The sequence below is a fragment of the Corvus kubaryi genome, unplaced genomic scaffold (genome assembly GCF_017639235.1).
Source record: "Corvus kubaryi isolate FWS band 111438036 unplaced genomic scaffold, C.kubaryi_AGA036_p1.0 66, whole genome shotgun sequence".
Taxonomy (NCBI): domain Eukaryota; kingdom Metazoa; phylum Chordata; class Aves; order Passeriformes; family Corvidae; genus Corvus; species Corvus kubaryi.
In genome coordinates this window covers 1417040-1434883 of record NW_024582054.1, presented here as the reverse complement: position 1 = coordinate 1434883, position 17844 = coordinate 1417040, and the positions used below count along the sequence as shown (strand labels likewise).

Sequence of the window (17844 nt, the reverse complement as noted above, 5' to 3'; positions counted from 1 at the left end):
TCTATGTTGAACTCCAATATGATTCTTGCTGAAATTCCAAAGATTTTAAAATGCAGAAACCAGACTTTTCTGAGGTGTCATTGGAGTTTTTTTACACATGGACTGATCTGTGGATAATGTAGGCTGAGGCTATTCAGCATGCAGTTAAAGTGACAATGGAAATGCTTCATGTCACCAACAAAAAGCTCATCTAGTTGTTCAGGCACCAATGAAACCATGAGCATCTTTGGCACAGAAGGGTGCTGTGTGCCATCCACAGTCAGATATTGAATAATCCCCCTTTTTTTTCAGGTTACAATCAAATCTTTATTATCCCTATGGGAGCCACAAGCATCCAAATTAAGGAGGTTATGCCCAGCAGGAACTTCCTAGGTATGATTGATGTCAGAATCTGTGTGTCAGTCCATTTGGATTCCAGCCATTATGCTAAAATCTGGTTTTCAGGTATGGGGTTTGGGATGTTTACCTTGAGGGCTTGATATGGCAGAGTGAAAAACTGAATATCAGGATCTAAATGTTGAGCATCCTTGAAATGTGAGTGATGCACAACTCTGGGCTTCACATTTACCTCATTTTTTCTCCTGTGGAGATCTTGCTGTTGAGTGGGGAATAAAAGTACCCAAACCACATCGAGACTTCCTGCCTGTAACTTAAAAGGAGTCTAGTTGATATAGCAAAATTTGGCTATGACTTCAGTTGTTTGGTAAATGCAAACCCTACCTACTCCTGCCATCTAGAAGTCTGGGGTGGGCTTCTTTTCCCCATAGATTACTTATGGGTATTTGTACAGCCTCAAACTCTGGTCATTCTGCAGAGGGTGAAAAGGAGGGAGAAAAGGCCTTGCCTAGCTTTCTGGGCAGGGCTGAGGAAATTCCAGTGGAGAAAGAAGATACTCTTCTGCTTTCTGAGTGTTCCATCACTCAGCTCTTAGGACAGATCAGTCTGGTGATGTTTTCCTTTGTAGAAAACTGGATTCAGCACACATCTTGCTTTCTGAATAGAGTATCTGATGAACCAGATAGTGGTGTAAAGGCATTGGAGTGTGAATCCCACATCTTAATGGCAAGCAGGACAAAAGCTGACATCAGCTGTGCCCCAGCAACTAACAGTGGGGAATGCAGAGGAAGGGCAGGAATATGCTGGAGGCATTTGGCTGTGCAGCAAAAAAGCGCTTGATCTGCAGCAAAGCTGGCAAGAACCACTGTTTGAATGTGGAGCAGCTTCTGCTAAAAAAGCCATCCAGGAAGGGAAGGTCAGCATTGATGGAGGATGATGGTCACCCTCATTTGCTTGTGGCACAGTACTGATTGGAAACAGGAGCAACCCTGTGGAGTTATGATCCTCTTTCTCTGGCATGTGGGTTTGTCCAGCCGTCAAGAATGTGCGAGGGGAGTATTACCTGAACGGGCACTGGACAATCGACTTCAGCCGGGCGCTGCAGGTGGCCAGCACGGTGCTGCACTATGACCGTGGCTCGGAGGGTGATGTGGCACCAGAGCTCCTCCATGCCCGGGGTCCCACCACAGAACCTCTTGTCATTGAGGTGAGCAGCTGTGCCTTCCCCTGCTGACACTCTGCTCTCGCTTTGCGCAGTGGGAATGCGCTGGTGGGTACCACTCGGGAAAAACTGAAGATGTAACAGGGCCCTCAGGAATCTTACAAGGCTGTGGGCCTTCAAGCTAGAACAAGGTGGTTTTTTGCAGAAATAGCACTTATTGCTGGTCTCGTTCTAGTGCCCAGAAATGAGCAGTGCAAGGCTCGATGTTGGTTTCCTGCCTATTCCTTTGGGCTCTGACTTTAAGGGAGGCAAGAGTCAGCACCAAATGGTGTTGAGGCAGGGACAGGCTCCAGGACACTGCTTGTTATACTGTGCTGTAGGGCAGGAAAGATATTTCCTGTGCCAGGAGCAGCTGGAACTTCTAAAGCCAAGAGGGATTAATGTTCCCTTCTCTGAAAAATAATGCTCTCCAGATTATGATAGAAGGCAAGGAGAAAATACAGTGCAGAGAATTGGTGCTTCTCGAAAGGGAGGGGTGCAAGTCAGCTCAAACCCTCAGACATGGTGGGGAAATGCTATGAAAAGTGTAATTTCCCTGATTTCCTCCCGTGCTTTTGCAGCTCATCAGCCAGGAGCCAAACACAGGGGTACAGTATGAGTATTACCTGCCTCTGCAAGGACAGGCCTCAGGTTACAGCTGGAGCTACAGTTCCTGGAGTGAGTGCAGCTCCGAATGTGGAGGAGGTAAGGTGAGAGGACCTGATCCATGGTGGCTGGTGTGGGGTTTATAGCCACACCCTGCAGGCAGTGTGACAGTGTGCTGCCCTCTGCAGCAGCTTCCCAGCAGTCTTCTGCTGGAAGGCAGCACAGGTATCTGCAGTGTATTGCTAAGGTTTTGTCAAGGGAGGGCCATGCATCACAATCACAACAGGATTGTGCCCCATTCCTTGTTCTGTCTTATTTTCCATTCCCTAGTCCTCAAACATATTACTAGGATCTGTTAAGAATCTTCATAGATAGCCTTTGTTTTGTTTTGCTTCAGGTCTTCATAGTCTTTTCAACCACTTGAGAGCTCCTCTCCAAAGAGACCTGGCCTACATTAGTGAATCACATCATTCTCCTCTGCTACAGCCTGGAAGATTCCCTCTCTTCAAGAGGACTGTCAGATCTCTTGGGGTGTCCCATCATATTCAGTTTACAGATTCCTCCATGAGCAACATCATGGATTTTAAGCTTAAAAGAAAAACAAACCAAAAAACTTCAGTCAAACAAACAAAAAAACCCTCTCCAGCTGATTAGTATATAGAGTTCTTATCAGCCTCTTCTGGGCTTCTGTTCTAATGGCCATTTTGGCAGCTTTTGCCATACTGACATTGTAGGTGCTAAAATTGTCTTTGTCTAGGCACTCAAACCCTGTAGGAAGAATGAAGAGTTGCAAGTTTTGCTCCCATATCCAGTCTTCACAAGACTGACCTTTAAAGTCTAACAGGAGACCCCCCCCAGCTCTGCTGCACACTGCACACATCTTGCAGGGCTCCTTCATGAGCAGCTTATGGGTAGGGCACTTCCCTTGTGGGCCCCAATCCATAATATAACAAGAAAATTCCCCTCAGCTACACAGAACTATGCTGTCTCCCTTGCTCTTCCCGTAGGATCCTATACTGTGGGAAGGCATCATTTGTCCATACAGTGAGAGACAGAGAACTGCGCCTGTCTCTTCTCCAGAATGGCTGGGACAGATGTGGGTTCTACATGACTTTAGAAACTTGTCTTGCCAGCCCCAGTGCATTGCAGACCTAGTCCTGGGTAGCTTGTGTTGATCAGATACTCTCTTGCTTGTCCTCTAGGTTTCCAGTACCGCTTGGTGTTTTGTACCATAGACAATGAAATTTATCCGGACTATATGTGCAGGAATAAACCACAACCAGACAATAACCGGACATGCGGTCATCAGCCTTGTCCCCAGACAAAACGGTACAATTTCTTTCCTTCTTCTGGACTCTGATTTCTTCTCGAGGTGCTTTTGGAACCGAGAAAAAGAGTGACCCTCTCACTTCTGCCCTCCAGCATGGTTCTCTCCGAGGAGGTACTTCACTTCTTAGAGAAAGCCAAAGACAAAAGATGGGGATAATAACACAGTGAGGAGCATGTCTGTATGCACAAGGAAAGGGCTTAATACGTCCTGTGTTCATTCTGTAGACCAACTGAATTTGCCTTCCAAAACAGGATTGTGGAAGACAGTTGTCTAGCCCATGTAGGAGATACGAAACAGATTCTCTGGCTTTTCTTCTCTTGAGCTGGAGCCTACAAAGATAGAGTAGAAGGTCTGAGCTGGTACCATTTTATGTCATTTCTGCATTCCCAGTGTCCTTTCTGTTAGAAAGGGATGAATCCTGGAGTCTTTTCATTCTCTGGCATTTTCAAACCGTTTCACCCAGCCATTTCCACCTTGTCCCTCACAGCTGGCTTCACTTGGCTCTTAATGCACATCCAGAGCTGTAACATGAGCATTAGCTGCGTATCTGTGTATCAGTGGAGGCCTCTGAGAGTGCTGGTGTGTGTGAGAGGGCACCTGGGAGCATTTCTGAATACGTTAGCCTGTAGCTACTTGTTTTAAGTTCTTTAAAACCTTTGTTCTATATATAAAGGACTTCTTACATCTACCTGCCGCAAGCCTGGAGTCACAGCAGCGCTCGGAGCTCTCAGATGAAGAGGTAACGAGGAGAAGGAAGTTACAGAAAGCACAGGGAGGCAGTGGCTCTCTTCTGCTCTCCACCTAGTTGCCCGCTGAAGTCCGTGGGGGCTTTCCTCTTTGGCACTGGTGGTAGAAGTGGGTGTTGCTTTGCTTTTGATTCTTGCCAGTGAAAGTGGTGGTGGAGGGTGCTGGCTGGCAGCTTTGCTTCGGTGGCTGCACGTGCCTCTGGAAACTTGATTCTTAGTGGACTGAGAAGGGGACAATTTCTTCATAGCTTCTGGCTGCTTATTCTCATGTTTTCTCTGGAATCAGGGTAAAGAAGTCCTGGAAGATTTTTTAAAAATAAATTTACTTATCAAGATATGTAATAGAACATAAATGAAAAGAGAGCATGATTGATTGGGCAATTGTAACATTGGCCAGCATGCTGTAGCGAAAGCCTTAGGGTTTCTTAAAAGCTCTTCTTTCTTTGGCATGGGCCCTATAGCAGGCAGAAAAGAGCCTGTAAGGTGTGATGAGTACAAGGATGCGACAGATACAATAATGTACACTGAGATATGAGAAGTTAAAAGTATCAAAAGCAAAACACTTGTCCACCAGCAAGCTGTTAATAGCTTAGGACTGGCAATTTTTGCCCTCTGATGAGGGTCCCAGCCTTATGGTTGACCTTGTCTTACAAAGGAAATGAAACAAGCGTCAGAGATGTCTTGACTCGCAATTGAAGGAAGCTGTAGGTGATGATCCCATCTGGTTGATACAACCTTTCCAAAACTGTATATTTGCTTTATAGGAGGCAGAATACAGGTGTTGGGGGGAGTTATTCCCACTGGAGCTTTTGAAAAACTTGACCAATTAGTTTGTTATAAGCCCTGCAACCACATCATTGTAAATGGCTTCTACTGAATGTATTTGTTCCCTTTCCAAAGGAAACATTTTATAGTGAAGGCCATTCAGTTTTGGGTTGACATTTGCATCTTTAGCAATAAAGAAGGGTGTGTTTAGGAGCTGACCATGGCAGAGTCTGCTGTGGAATTCCTGTTAGGATGTGAATGTGAATTGGCTGGCTGAAACTCGGTTAAGGGGTGGTTAAGGACCAGACTAGGGAAGTAGCTGGAATGCTGGGGAAGAAAACATGAACTGGCTTCACTCCCTGGCTTGGCCTTACCTGGCTGCAAGGGGACATAGCAGCTGGCAAAGCAGATCACCATGATGCTACCCCTCCACAACCAGTGCCTTTGGACTGCACTACATGCTGGATTTGGGGATGAAACATCATATTATCCCTGAAGCCAGGCCATGCAAGCTGTGCTTCCAGCTACCTGGCTAGCTCTGAGAAGCTGGAGTGGCCATGGGCAGAGATTTTAGCATCTAAACAGATTGTTTTGTGGACATTCCTCTTGTTAGCAAGTGCGTATCATTTCTGCAGCAGCTTCAGCAACCAAAGACAGGACAAAATCTATTTACATTTTTGTGGGCTTTTTGTATGCATGCCACAGTTAGAGAATTTGACTGATGGGAGGAATAAACCAGCTTTCTACTGGCTGTCAGTGAAAAGTTAAGAACTTCTGAGAGTGTCTGGCATGGTTTGCAAGCAGAGTGAGGACTTGGCTTGGTTTTACTGTTTCGGATAATGTCTGGAGTGTATAGTGTGGGGTTTTAGGCTGTTGTGGTAGCTTTTCTTTTAGCTGATCTGGATTGTTTACTTTGAACTTTTTCTTACTTTTTCTTTGATATTCTATTCCAGGCATAACATTTTTGCAGACATCAGGAGACCAAAACCCATGGAGAGAGATCTTCCCCTTCTGGGAGAGAGCTCTGCATTTCCAGAGAAACAAGTGTTTTGTAGATGGATTCTCTGGAGTGGGACTAATGCTCTGCATTGCCAATTAAGCTGGGCACGCTTGGTCAAATGGGAACTCGCCTCTGATTCTATTCTGCAAAGGGGCATCATCCCTGTTTGATTTCTATAGGAATGTGGCACTGACTCTTCTGTGCCCCCTGGCAGTTTGGCTGGGCTTACATTTTTTTTTGGCTGATTCTGTGACCTGCAGGTGGAAAACGGGAGAGTGGGGATCCTGCTCAGCTACCTGTGGCGGGGGCACCCAGACTCGCTCCGTGTACTGCGTGGCCTTTGATGGGCAGAGCTCGCAGGGGGTGATGGATGACGCCGAGTGCATGGCCTTCGCCCAGCAGCCGCGCCGCAGCCAGCCCTGCAACGTCAGGCAGTGTGCCAGCTGGAGCACGGGGCCCTGGTCCGAGGTCAGTGCCCCCGGGCAGGTAACAGCCTCTCGGCACCTATTGGAGGCGGATCTGCCAAAGCCTGGGGAGAAAGAGACAGGCTCCTATTCTGAGACTACAGAAAGCACGTGTCCCTGGATAGGTGGTGTACAGAGAACTTGCCCCTGCAGCCTCTGATGCCCTCCTATGAACACATCCCTGTTCCTCAAAACTGTGCATGCTCCTGCACCTCTGCTCTTCTCGTTGCATATTCTCTCTTCTCTGCTCTGCCAATCATTCCTCACTGCTGTGTTTTTATCAGACCCCCCACACCTGGCACTGGCTTGGTTTCTGAGCCAGGCCTGGCAAAGGTGGAGGGTGGGCAGGAGAGCTGCTGTCCATCAACTGAGGATGTGCAGTAGCACACCCTCCTCTGTGAAACAGGAGCTCATGGCTTCTGCCTGTGCTGATTATTTCCATGCATTTTGCTGCCTCAGCATCGCCAGCCCAGGACAGCAATACCACCATCACAACCCCAAGATACTCTCAAAACACTGGTGACCTGCTGTTTGCTGTGTGTCTGCACAGGGCTTCTCCAAACACAGCCATATGGTGCATTTTTGATGCTTGTGTGCATTTATATCTGCAGGAGAGGAAACGGCTCAAACTGTGTGTGCTCAGTGCAGCCAGATAGGCTTTTAGAAGGCATCTTACATTCCAAGGGCTTAGAAAGTAAAGAGAAAGTCTACTCAGTCCCTGAAGTACAGGTGAATTTTCCTCTTTTAGAAGAGGTACATGCATGCTTGCAACATTTGACTTGCAATTTTGTGGTTGTACTTAGACTGTCTGAGTTGCGCAACAGCACAAAATGCAACTTCGAGACATGATCACCTAGACTGGAAAGTCCTTCCACCCCCTCTTTTCCCCCACCTTGTGAGATGTAAGGTGTGACTTTGGGGTTGTGGAGTAAGAGCATTATTTGGGGAAGGCACCAAGAGTCATGTTCTTACAAACTGATTCCCAAGTGATTCATTCCAGGATTCTCAGAAGTGACTGTGTTTCGCATACTCTCAGAGTTAAAAGGTTGCTCTGGTAAATGAATGGTTGAAACTCAGCTGGGAAGCTCATCTGAAGTGATTCAGACTGTCCCCAAGTTAATGTTCTCTGTAAGATACCTTAGTAATTCATGTAGGAGTAGGTTGGATTCCAGGAAACACTGCTGTGAATTTAAGAGGGCATTGAAAATGTCACTAGTATAGAAGTTGTCACAGCTCCATGCTGTAAAAATAGAGCACAAGGTCTTCAGGCAAAAGACATAAGTAATATGAGAACCTAACCTTTTTCCTTCCCTAAAATTCTTTACCTTGGATTGATTTTAATCAGATGCAAATAACATGAGTTTCCAGATATTTTCAACCATTTTTTGTTCTTGGGGTATTCTGCAGTGTTGATATCTTTCTAAATTCATCCTCCACATCTCCTTTGGGAAGAGATCAAGAGTAATTATATGACTAGTCCAAAATCATCCAGTGAGCTCCAGATCTCCCAGACCCTATCCCATGCTCCCATGCCTTATTGTCTCCTCTACAGTATAAACACCTACTCTGCTAACTCCCACCCCAGAAAATTATTTTAATGATAGCTGGTTGTTTCAGGCAGTCCCAAAATGGTGCTCTGCTCTAATGACAGGGAGCCCAGCCTGGAACTGCAAGAGGAAAGCAGGTGCTTCTTTGTAATTGTTGGGCCCCTCTCTGCAGTGCTCAGCCAGCTGTGGGGAAGGAGTCCAGACCCGGACTGTCACCTGCAGGACGCAGCAGGGCTCTCAGGCTCAGGACTTCGCTTGTCTAATGGAGCCAAAGCCATCAGCCACCCAGCCCTGCCTTAAGGAGAACTGCATCCAGGAAATCGGCTGGCACGTTGGAGACTGGGGTCTGGTGAGCACCTCACTGTCATGGCTCAGAAATTACTGATTGTGTTGCTATGCTCCTCACAAACAAGCTTTGATCCGTGCAGTCTGCACTCTGGCTGAGGCTGGGAGCAAGTACTGCTTCATTACCAGCCCCTTGGCTCACAGTTGTGTTGTAACTGGCAGTGGTAATGCTCCAGTTAATCTGATGCCTGCTTTGTATGCAGCTGCTACAAAAATAAATCCTTCTGAGGGGTGATTATCGTTTCAGTGACAGTGGCAAAATGCAGCCAATAAGCTCAAACAATCCATTCTTGCTGCTTACTCCCAATTCTTTGCTCCATCGCTGTGGGCAGCAGAACAGCTCTCTGGCCAAATGTGGCTTAGAGCTCTAGGCTTCAGGACTGGTCATTGCACTTGGTGATATGCTTTAAAATACATTTTTGTAATTATTCAGATAAACTGTGCTTCAGATGGATTAATCTTGTTTTTGTGGTGGAAGCCAGACTCTGTTCAACCTGGGAAAAGTGTTGGGGGGTACAGATACAGGTAGATCCAATGCATCAGGTGACTTCCAAACACACTTTTTCACTTCTGTGCTAGCCAGACCAGCTTGTTCTGAGCTAAAACATGTTACATCTGCTTCTTCATGAGATGTGGGCCAAGTTTTAGTTACAGCTAGAGAAGTTTCATCTCTTAATCTGATCTTTCTCCTGACTTTCTGATATCAGAAGAGCTCCTATCTGCCTCTCTGAGTTAGGGAAATACTCTCCCAATGTTTATAGAGCTTGCCATGAGCCATGTGGGTTACACAGACACCTCATGCTATGCCCTCCTCTGAGCCACTGCTCTTTGCTCCCTCTCATCCACAGCTTCCAGTGAGACAAACTCCAGTTAGCTGCTTACAAGAAAGCCACTCATTGGCTTTCCAGTTGTAATTTGTTGCTCTTGAATGCAAACTGACCCACTCACAGCTGGTGGATCCCCAGAGAACTGAGGTGCCTTCAGGCTGAAATGATTCTCTCCAGCTGCCTGACACACCACTGTGGGTAACAGCAGCTCATCTGGATGTTACAGGCTGAGTGTGGCACAGAGCCTACTGCTTCAGGGCTGGGTGGAACATGTGGTAAAATGGTTTAAAGTATGGTTTTCTAATTGTTCAGATGATTCCAGCTGAAATACTGTTTGCTTTGTCTTGGTGGAGGAAGCTGTGCTCAGCCTGCAGCTAATCATGCAGCTGTTCCCCACTTCTGGTCTGTGGGGTTTCTGCATTCAGCCTTTGCTGCCTGCTCACTGCCTTGTGTCTGTGCCCAAGTGTTCCAAGAGCTGCGATTCAGGCATCCGGACACGCCAGGTCATCTGTGCTGACGGCGACTCCAAATTCTACAGTCCTGAGACATGCAAAGCAATCCAGCCACAGAAACCAGCCACCCTGGGTAGCTGCAACACACAGCCCTGCTACCTGCCACAGCGTGAGTGGTATTGCTGCACATCCTCTTCTCCCAACATGCTTTTGCTTAGGAGTAGAAATTCCCAGCTCTGCAGCAGCTTATGTTCTCAGCATTTTGCCTGCCTGTCTCCATCCTGTGAGTTTGCCATGGTTATGAGCACAAAGCATCTTCAGAGTCCCAGTACCTGCGCTGTTTAAAATGTATGCAACAGGCTTGGGAACAACATTGGTGTGTGTCCATTTTGAATCCAGTATTCTGTGATGGCTCATCCAGTGTGTGCTGCAGACTGATCTCAGGACTCCCAGTCCAGAAGGAAGGTAACTTGGGCAGGCTCAGTAGCTAAAAACTATAGCCAGCTCTCATCCCTCTGTGTACTGGCTCTAAAGGAGTCACAACTCTTCAGAACATTTTGCTTCTTGTCTGTGTCTATTCTTCATGTCAGAGCTGCATTGCTGACTTCTGTCTGCCTGCCCATTGTAGGTCACTTGTCCTGACAATTCAGTCGAATCCAATTGCTGCTTAGCAGCTATTCCACAAGAGGAACATTTTCATCAGCTGTTATCTCCTGCTGACTCCTGGATGTATTTGCAGTTATTAGAGCATAGGGCTGGACGAACTGCACTCCTGTTGTGTATGTCTCTCTTTGCAGAGGTCCCCAGTATGCAGGACACTACGGGATACAATGTCACTCGCCAGTCCTTGCTGACACGTTACTACCCAAACAGCCCTGCCCCAGGTTTGGAAGAATTTTTTTAATCTGGGGGTTTGATGATGGGTACTTGGAATAGGGTGTGGTAGGGAAAGGGATTGTTCTTTTTTTCATTTCTCTCATTTTTTTTCATGGGCTCCTAGAAATTCCAGAAGTCAGGAACAAAATTCTTTGTCAAAATTCTTTCTAGATTCTTTTACACCAATAGTAAGCAGTATTTGAATCTATCCATGCAGAAGACTCTGTACAGTATATGGATCCCAGGTTCTGTCAGCATGACTTAAGTGCTGGCTGGAAGAATTGATGTCCAAAGCAGATCATAGGAACACGAAAGGGTGATTGTGAAGGGACCTCAGCAATGTGACAGGTGGTTTCTCATGGAACAGCAGAAAGAATGGTCAGGGCAATGAGCAAAGTACCTCAGCCAGATCAGGAAGGATGGGCCAGAAGACACCCTTAGAGGTGATGCAGAAAATCCTGCTGGTAGCCTTGGACAGGTGAAAGAGAGAAGAGAGGAGGAAAACTGACCAGATTTTGATGCTCACCTGCATACTTTAAGGAGTTCTCTCCCCAGATTCTGATGAGGGAAGGATGCTCCCTGGGAACACCATGATCCATAGTACCTCAGGGAATCAGCACATTCCATCCACCAAAGACCACGGCATCAACTTGTTTCCTGTCCACTGGGAGCCCCAGTCACACTCATCACGTTCCTATCGGCTCAGCTTCTCTCAGGACCCCCCTGCAGGGGTCAGCTCCCAGGACTGCCACCAGAGCCCGCACGGCTGCTGTCCAGATGGGCACACTCCGGCATCGGGCCCTTTGGGGAGAGGTTGTCCTTTCAGCACCTGCCACCAAAGCAGGTAGCTGGAAGTAGATAAGCCTGAGCAGGGAGGCACTGCCTTTCCTGGGGGCTTCCTGAAACTTGTAGCCCATGCCTGTTGACTGGGCAGGCCAGGTATTACTGCAGCCCTTCTGTCTGTAGGTATGGCTGCTGCCCTGACAGACTATCGGCTGCCCAGGGCCCAAACAACATGGGATGCCCACAATATTACCGTGACATTCAAACGAGACAAAATCATCCTACTGTGACCACTCCAGCAGTAAGTACAAAAGCTCTTTGCATTTTAGGCGTTATCAGATACGAAGATTCAGATTTGACCCTGCTGATTCACATTGTGGATTCTGTTGGGCTTCATCTCTGCCAGTAATGCTGAGGAACCAATGCTCTAGGCATGGCATCAAGCGCTTGGCCCACCTTGCTCCTGTTCAGTCTGGAGTATCCACCTGCAGTCCTCTATAAGCAGGGTACAGAGCAGGTGGTGGGGAGATGTCTGAGAAGTAGAAGGCCATCCTATGTAGAGCTGATTGAATAATCCTGAGTAATGAAATTTCTGCTGGTCGGAAAACTGCTATCCAATTTCTAGGAAAAAAAAAATGGAAAAAACATGGCTTGTATTAATTGCTTTTGTTTGTCAACTCTGCAGATTAATTCAAGGCAGGGAGGTGATCCCTCCCATAGCTTGGGGTGCTTGTTGGTGCTAGCAATAAGAACTGGCCTGCTACTGGGCTGTTTAGGTGTGTCTTGCAGAGAAGTGCAGCCCTGGTTCCGTGGCTGACAACCAGGTTTCCCACCCCTTCCCAGCACAAAAGCCTCTAGGAGGCAACAAGCAAACAGCGGTGCCTCTAACAGTGGGCTGTGTGCAGCCAATGCCTTGCACACAGTGTCTTGCCTGTGCTGCTGTCCTCATGTGTGAGGATAACTCTTGGCTTTCCATTCCTGTCTCCAAGGCAAGCCAAGCCTTGTCCCAGCAGCATCCCTCGGGCGAGTGCCGCGGCTCCGTGTACGGCTGCTGTTTTGACAACGTCGCCTCGGCCTCAGGTCCTCGAGGGGAAGGATGTCTCAATAGGCCCAACTACCGTAAGTGATGCTTTGGCTTCTTAGTCCAGAAACACAGAAAGAGTCCGGTAGCATATAGAAGCTTCCTGTGTAGAAGCTCTGCTCTCTGTGAAATGTAGTAAATTATCTCTCTGAAGAGAGTTTCTACCTGGTGGTTGGGGCAGCAGAAGCTTGGAGGGAGTGTAGAAAAGCAGCCTGAGGATTCAGGTCTGTCACCTGCCACAGAAATTCTTATTGTTCTCTGCTGATAGTTGGACAGAAGTGTTTGTGTGATCTCAGTCTGTAGGACTACTTGGGAGCTGTTTGTCCCTGAGAATACACTCTGATGCAGCCTGGAGTGCTCCAAATTAATTACCCAGGTTTAGGAGGAGTAGGGATCCCCTGAGGAATCAGGGCAGTGCTCAGCCTTCAGACAGCCTGTGGACAGGGGAGGAATGAGAACTGCATGGGGAAGGAGGGGTTGCTCAGGGCTGCATGGATGCCCTCAGCCAGCAAAGTTTAATCCAGTGCCTGCTGTGCTATGAGGACATGAGAGCTGTTGGGCAAAACATCTCTGCTCCTTTAGTGCCTAGCTGTACCCTCGGTAGACACATTGCTGCTGCAGTGCCTTGCCCTCCTACTGCAGCACAGAGATTGCTCAGTGGCCATCCCTGCAGTGCAGCCTTGGGGAAGGCTCTCTGGATCTTCTCTGCTGAGCCACAGCTTGACAAAGCACCTCGCAGCCAGAGCCCTGCATTCAGTGTTTGTCAGCATGTGGCTGTGATACCTGTGGCTCTGGGTTTGTAGACACCTTGGGCCATGCTCCTCTTTACTTCAGTGTGTAGGGGTATTCTGTGATGCACGAGTCTTCTCCACAGCTGGGTCTAAGCCACTTGCTTTGTGGGCTGGAAATGTGCAAATGTGTTCCTTGCAGGAGAGGAAGCCCCAGAGCCTGCCTTGCAGTTGCATAGTTCTCCAAGCAAGGCTGTAAAGCATCTGTCTAGTATCTAGATTCAGAAATGTCTCCAAGGATGGTTTTTCCATCAGAGGCCAAACTGAGGCAAAAAAAAAAAAAAAAACATGTGAGAAGTTTCTCAGTTTCAAAGCACAGCTGGGAAGGACACCCAGGTGTCCTACTTTCCCACCTGCCCTCTGCCCACAGAGCCATCAGATGGATCACCTAGGCAGGTGGCTTGAAGCCCCTGGACCTTTGTGCTTTGTGACCCTCACATCTCCCTCTGTTCCACTCTTTTTGGTAGCGTACCCTGTCATGTGCCTGCTGCCCAGTGCCCATGGCCCCTGCACCAACTGGACCACTCGCTGGTACTTTGTGGGAGTTGTTGGCAAGTGCAACCGGTTTTGGTATGGCGGCTGTCAGGGCAACAAAAACAGCTTTGCCTCGGAGGAGGAGTGCATGAGAGTGTGCCATAGCTCTGTGGGGGTCAGTCATCTGGAGCACCAGCCCTCTCCTGGCACAGGAGCCCTGCAACACCAGCAGACTGGCTCCAATTCTCATACAGGACGTGCTCAGGGTCAGCAGCAATCACCCACAAGAGAGACTGCAAGTCACAGCCAAGAAGGAAGAACCTATGGGGCTTCACACCCCACGCAATACAGCCACAGACAGGACAGCTGGAGAAGGGACATGCTGCCAGAGTCCTTGCCAAGGACTGGTGTGCTGGAGAGCCAGCGCTGGGGCACCCAGCGAAGCAGACTGGACATCCTAGGCCAGCTGCGCCCCTGGGAAACAGCAGTGCCTGGGCCCTCGGACGGGCAGAGCAGCAGTGGCCAGCAGGTGCTGCCCCGGGAAGGCAAGCAGTGGCGTGAAGTTTTTGGAGCAGATGTTTCCATGACAGAGGGATTTGGGCACCGGGAGTCTGCAGACTTGTTCCCAGCACAATCTCTGCACAGGTGATGATTTCCACCCACCCCCTCCCCTGTTCTGCCAGCTCATTGTGAAGCATCAGTGTAGCTTTCTCTGGAGTGAAAATGTTGTCCCAGCTGGGACCAGCTAACTGGGAATACCATGTGATGGATTAAGTACACATGTGGCCCCTTGGTAAATCAAGTCATTGTTATTCATGCCCTGATGTTACCTACCATCTCTTTCCTTGCATGCTCCCTAGTCTCTGACTGCACTGAAGTATGATGTGTGAAAAGACTGCAGAATCCTGGGGTCTCTGTCTGGGAGGCCTTCTTACACTGTAAATGAAAATTGATAGGTGTTTTTCTTGTTCTGGCCAACAGATTAAGCTGACTCTCTGACTTCAGAGCCTTTATCTCAGCACTGCATAGAGCAGCAATGAGGTGTTCTAGGAAAGACTTTCAAGATGTAGGGTTTGAGTCAAGATCCAGACAGTGTTACCCTGAAAATCAGGAGTGTGTAGAGCTAAATCTAAACATGTCTGCACTGGATCTGTGTCTGTCTGCTGAGCTGAATCTCGTTCCTTCAGAAGAGAGGGGTTACAGGCCTTTCTTCCAGGACATATTGTAGCATTCAGTCTGTCCAGAGCAGTCTTTGCTCCTCATGTTGGAGCATGAGGGGGCTCCTCATGTTGCCCGGTGCGTCTGCTCAGAGCTGAATGGACAGCTGGTCGTGCTTTGCCTTGTGGTTGTAGAGTCACATGAGAGGACACAGAGGTGAGGAGGGCAGCAGAAGTGCCTATGGAATCACTTTCTCTCTCAGAACAATCCTGGAGGAAGCCAAGCCCTCTCTTGTGACAGCAGTTGTGGGACAAAACATCCAGCTGGTCTGCAAGATAGACGTGTCTCCCCTCTCCAGAGTGGAGTGGATGAAGAACAGCCGCCCGGTCTCCTCTGACAGGTGAGCTTAGCTCCCTTCACTGTAGAGCAGATGGGCTCCTTGCTGGGCAGAGTGCCAAATATACAGTCCAAAAAGGACTGTCATGGTTTCACCCCTGCTGGCAACTCAGCCCCTCAGAGCCGCTCACTCACCCCTGGTGGGATGGGAGAGAGAATCAGAAGGGAAAAACTGAGAAAACCCATGGACTGAGATAAAGACACCTTAAAAGATACAACAAAAGCCATGGGTGGAAGCAAAGCAAAACAAGAATTCATTCACCACTTCCCACAGGCAGGCAGGTGTTCAGCTGTCTCCAGAAGAGCAGGGCCCCATCACACATAACAGTGACTTGGGAAGACAAACGGCATCACTCTGAACTCCCCCTGCTCCTCCTCCTTTCCCCAGCTTTACATGCTGAGCATGGTGCCATATGGTATGGAATATCTGTGTGGTCTGTCAGGGTCAGCTGTCCCAGCTGTGTCCCCTCCCAGCTTCTTGTGCACCCTCAGCCCACTGGCAGGTGGGGTGAGAAGCAGAAAAGGCCTTGACTTGGTGTAAACACTTCTCAGCAGTAGTGAAAACATCAACACTGTTTTCAGCACAAATACAAAACACAGCCACATACCAGCTACTGTGAAGAAAATTAACACCATACCAGCCACAACCAGCACACTTTTTTTTTTTAAGAAATAAAGAAGCCCACATATTCATCTAAGGGCATGAACTGTCCACCTGCTCTGTGCGTAGCAGAAACAGAAACAGTCTGCAGCAGTAATGAGGTGTTGGCTAGAGTTATGGGGCAGAGCAAGTGCTGTCCCATAACACTGGTGGAAGGCACTGATGGAAGCTGACGTGGGTAGTGAGACAGAAAAATGTTGCTTCTCTTGGGTTCATCTTGGGGCAGCACTAAGCCAATAGTTGGGGGTGAAACTTGCAGCCTAATAACCCAGAGTTCCTCTGGCTAGAAATCTCTGGCACGGTTTTTTTTTTTAACTACTTTTAAACCTGTTTTTCCTGGGAAGTCTCTTTCCAGCAAGAGTCTGGAGCCAGTCAGTCCCTTTGTGTTATGAAAATCACAGTTAAGAAAAGCCCAGTTATGCTTTTCTGTTTGCAGTTGACTGCTGGGACTCAAGCTCCTCCCTAGAAGGGCTGTTTGCCTCCTCATGGGAGAGGGTCACTGAAAGCAGTTCCCTGTTTTCCATCTAGTTTTTCCTCTCTGTTCCTGACCTCCTTTCTGCTGCAGTTGTTTTCCCGGCCTGTGACTGCTGTCTGTGGTCAGCAGGGCTTTGTTGTTATCCAAGCCAGGGAGGGCACTACATGGGGATGGTTTGCATAACATCAGCCGCTGTGTCCTGGCCGGTTGCTGTGGGTGGCCAGGCAGGGGCAGCGCTCCCCACACCTGTTGCAGGCACACCTACCAGTCCGACAGCTCCCTGGTGATCAGCCACGTCAAGCCCGAGGACGCTGGGACCTACACGTGCCTCACTTCTGACGGGAGGATGGAGAGCCGACAGATTCAGCTACAGATCACAGGTGAATTATCTTCTGCTCAGGACCGGAGAGGTAGCTCAGGGCAATTAATGGTTATTGACCACAGGCTCGATAAAGCCAGCTGCAGGAGCAAACTTCCTCTGCTGCCAAGAGGGAGTGTGGAGGCAGTAGGGTGCCTTTTGGTGTTGCCTCATGATAAAGCCTTAGGCCTAAAATACTTCCTTCCCTGCAGGGCCACCCCATAGCTGGAGCTGTGGCTTGCCTGTAACCCGCTCAGCGAGTATGTCTTCCTCCCTGACAGCCATCAGCTCCCTCCTGATCCAAAACATAACTGCTGGTGCATTTATGTTTTGTGTTTTGCCCAAACAGGTCCTGCTGGGTAACAAATGATTCTCTGTTCTGAAAAATGTGCCTTATTTCAGAAACAAAACCAAAAAAATATGAAAGACTAGTCTCAAAAGATGTAGCCTTCAATCTCTGAAGTGTGCTTTGTCACAGCAATGGCACATGGGGCAGAAGGCACTATGGCCTAAGGGATGTTGCAACGTATTCACTGACAGAGAAGAAAAAGGAGTCTAAAATTGCTGGCCTGCAGGTCTGTGACTCTCATTAGTACACAGTGCAGGTTTACTGCACTAGCCAGCCAGAAAGCAGATGGCTGAAGGGCTCTTTGGCTCCAGTTCAGCAAGCTCTCCCAAGCTCACAGAAACCCTATGCAAGAGGTCACATTTTATTCACATATGGCATTTTGTTTTGAATAGAGCACCAGAGCACTGTTCTGGCAGAGGGTGAGAGAGGTCGGGTCCTTCACAAGGCAGATCAACAGTACCGAGGGTTATCCAGAGGCAGGCAGGCTGTGCAGGCATCCGGCTCCTCTGTGCATCAGCAGCTCACGTACAGGTAAGTTCACGTACAGCAACAGTTTGTCCACTGTGCCCAGATGATGAACCATATGGCATCTCTTCATGTAGAAAAGCTGAAGATTGGAAAGGTCCTGGGTCAGCTGTTCCGGGGCACGGTTGGGAAGCAAGCAGTACTGAACTGCTGACAACGGGAACGGGAGAAGATCCCAGCTGCAAGCTGTCTTCTGCCCTCCCCAAGGGTCTCTTGAAAGAAGCATACTCTGAGCAAAGATGCACAGGAAGCTGGCAGCAAAGGAGCTGGGTTCAAACAAAAGAAGTATCAGGGCAACATC

General features: G+C 48.5%; 1 protein-coding gene across 4 annotated transcripts in view; it reads left to right on the top strand.

Moving 5' to 3' along the window:
- The window catches only part of PAPLN (papilin, proteoglycan like sulfated glycoprotein), a 57033-nt gene that overhangs the window by 30085 nt on the left and 9104 nt on the right, over positions 1 to 17844 (top strand). For all 4 annotated transcript variants that reach the window (XM_042048018.1, XM_042048016.1, XM_042048017.1 and 1 more), the window contains 16 exons: positions 292 to 372; positions 1371 to 1543; positions 2119 to 2242; positions 3346 to 3472; positions 4147 to 4212; positions 6245 to 6452; positions 8168 to 8344; positions 9632 to 9788; positions 10417 to 10503; positions 11036 to 11339; positions 11462 to 11579; positions 12268 to 12397; positions 13615 to 14266; positions 15042 to 15179; positions 16567 to 16691; positions 17411 to 17549. In XM_042048018.1, coding sequence (XP_041903952.1) covers positions 292 to 372; positions 1371 to 1543; positions 2119 to 2242; positions 3346 to 3472; positions 4147 to 4212; positions 6245 to 6452; positions 8168 to 8344; positions 9632 to 9788; positions 10417 to 10503; positions 11036 to 11339; positions 11462 to 11579; positions 12268 to 12397; positions 13615 to 14266; positions 15042 to 15179; positions 16567 to 16691; positions 17411 to 17549 — 2806 coding nt within the window. The remainder of the gene's footprint in view (positions 1 to 291; positions 373 to 1370; positions 1544 to 2118; positions 2243 to 3345; positions 3473 to 4146; positions 4213 to 6244; positions 6453 to 8167; positions 8345 to 9631; positions 9789 to 10416; positions 10504 to 11035; positions 11340 to 11461; positions 11580 to 12267; positions 12398 to 13614; positions 14267 to 15041; positions 15180 to 16566; positions 16692 to 17410; positions 17550 to 17844) is intronic.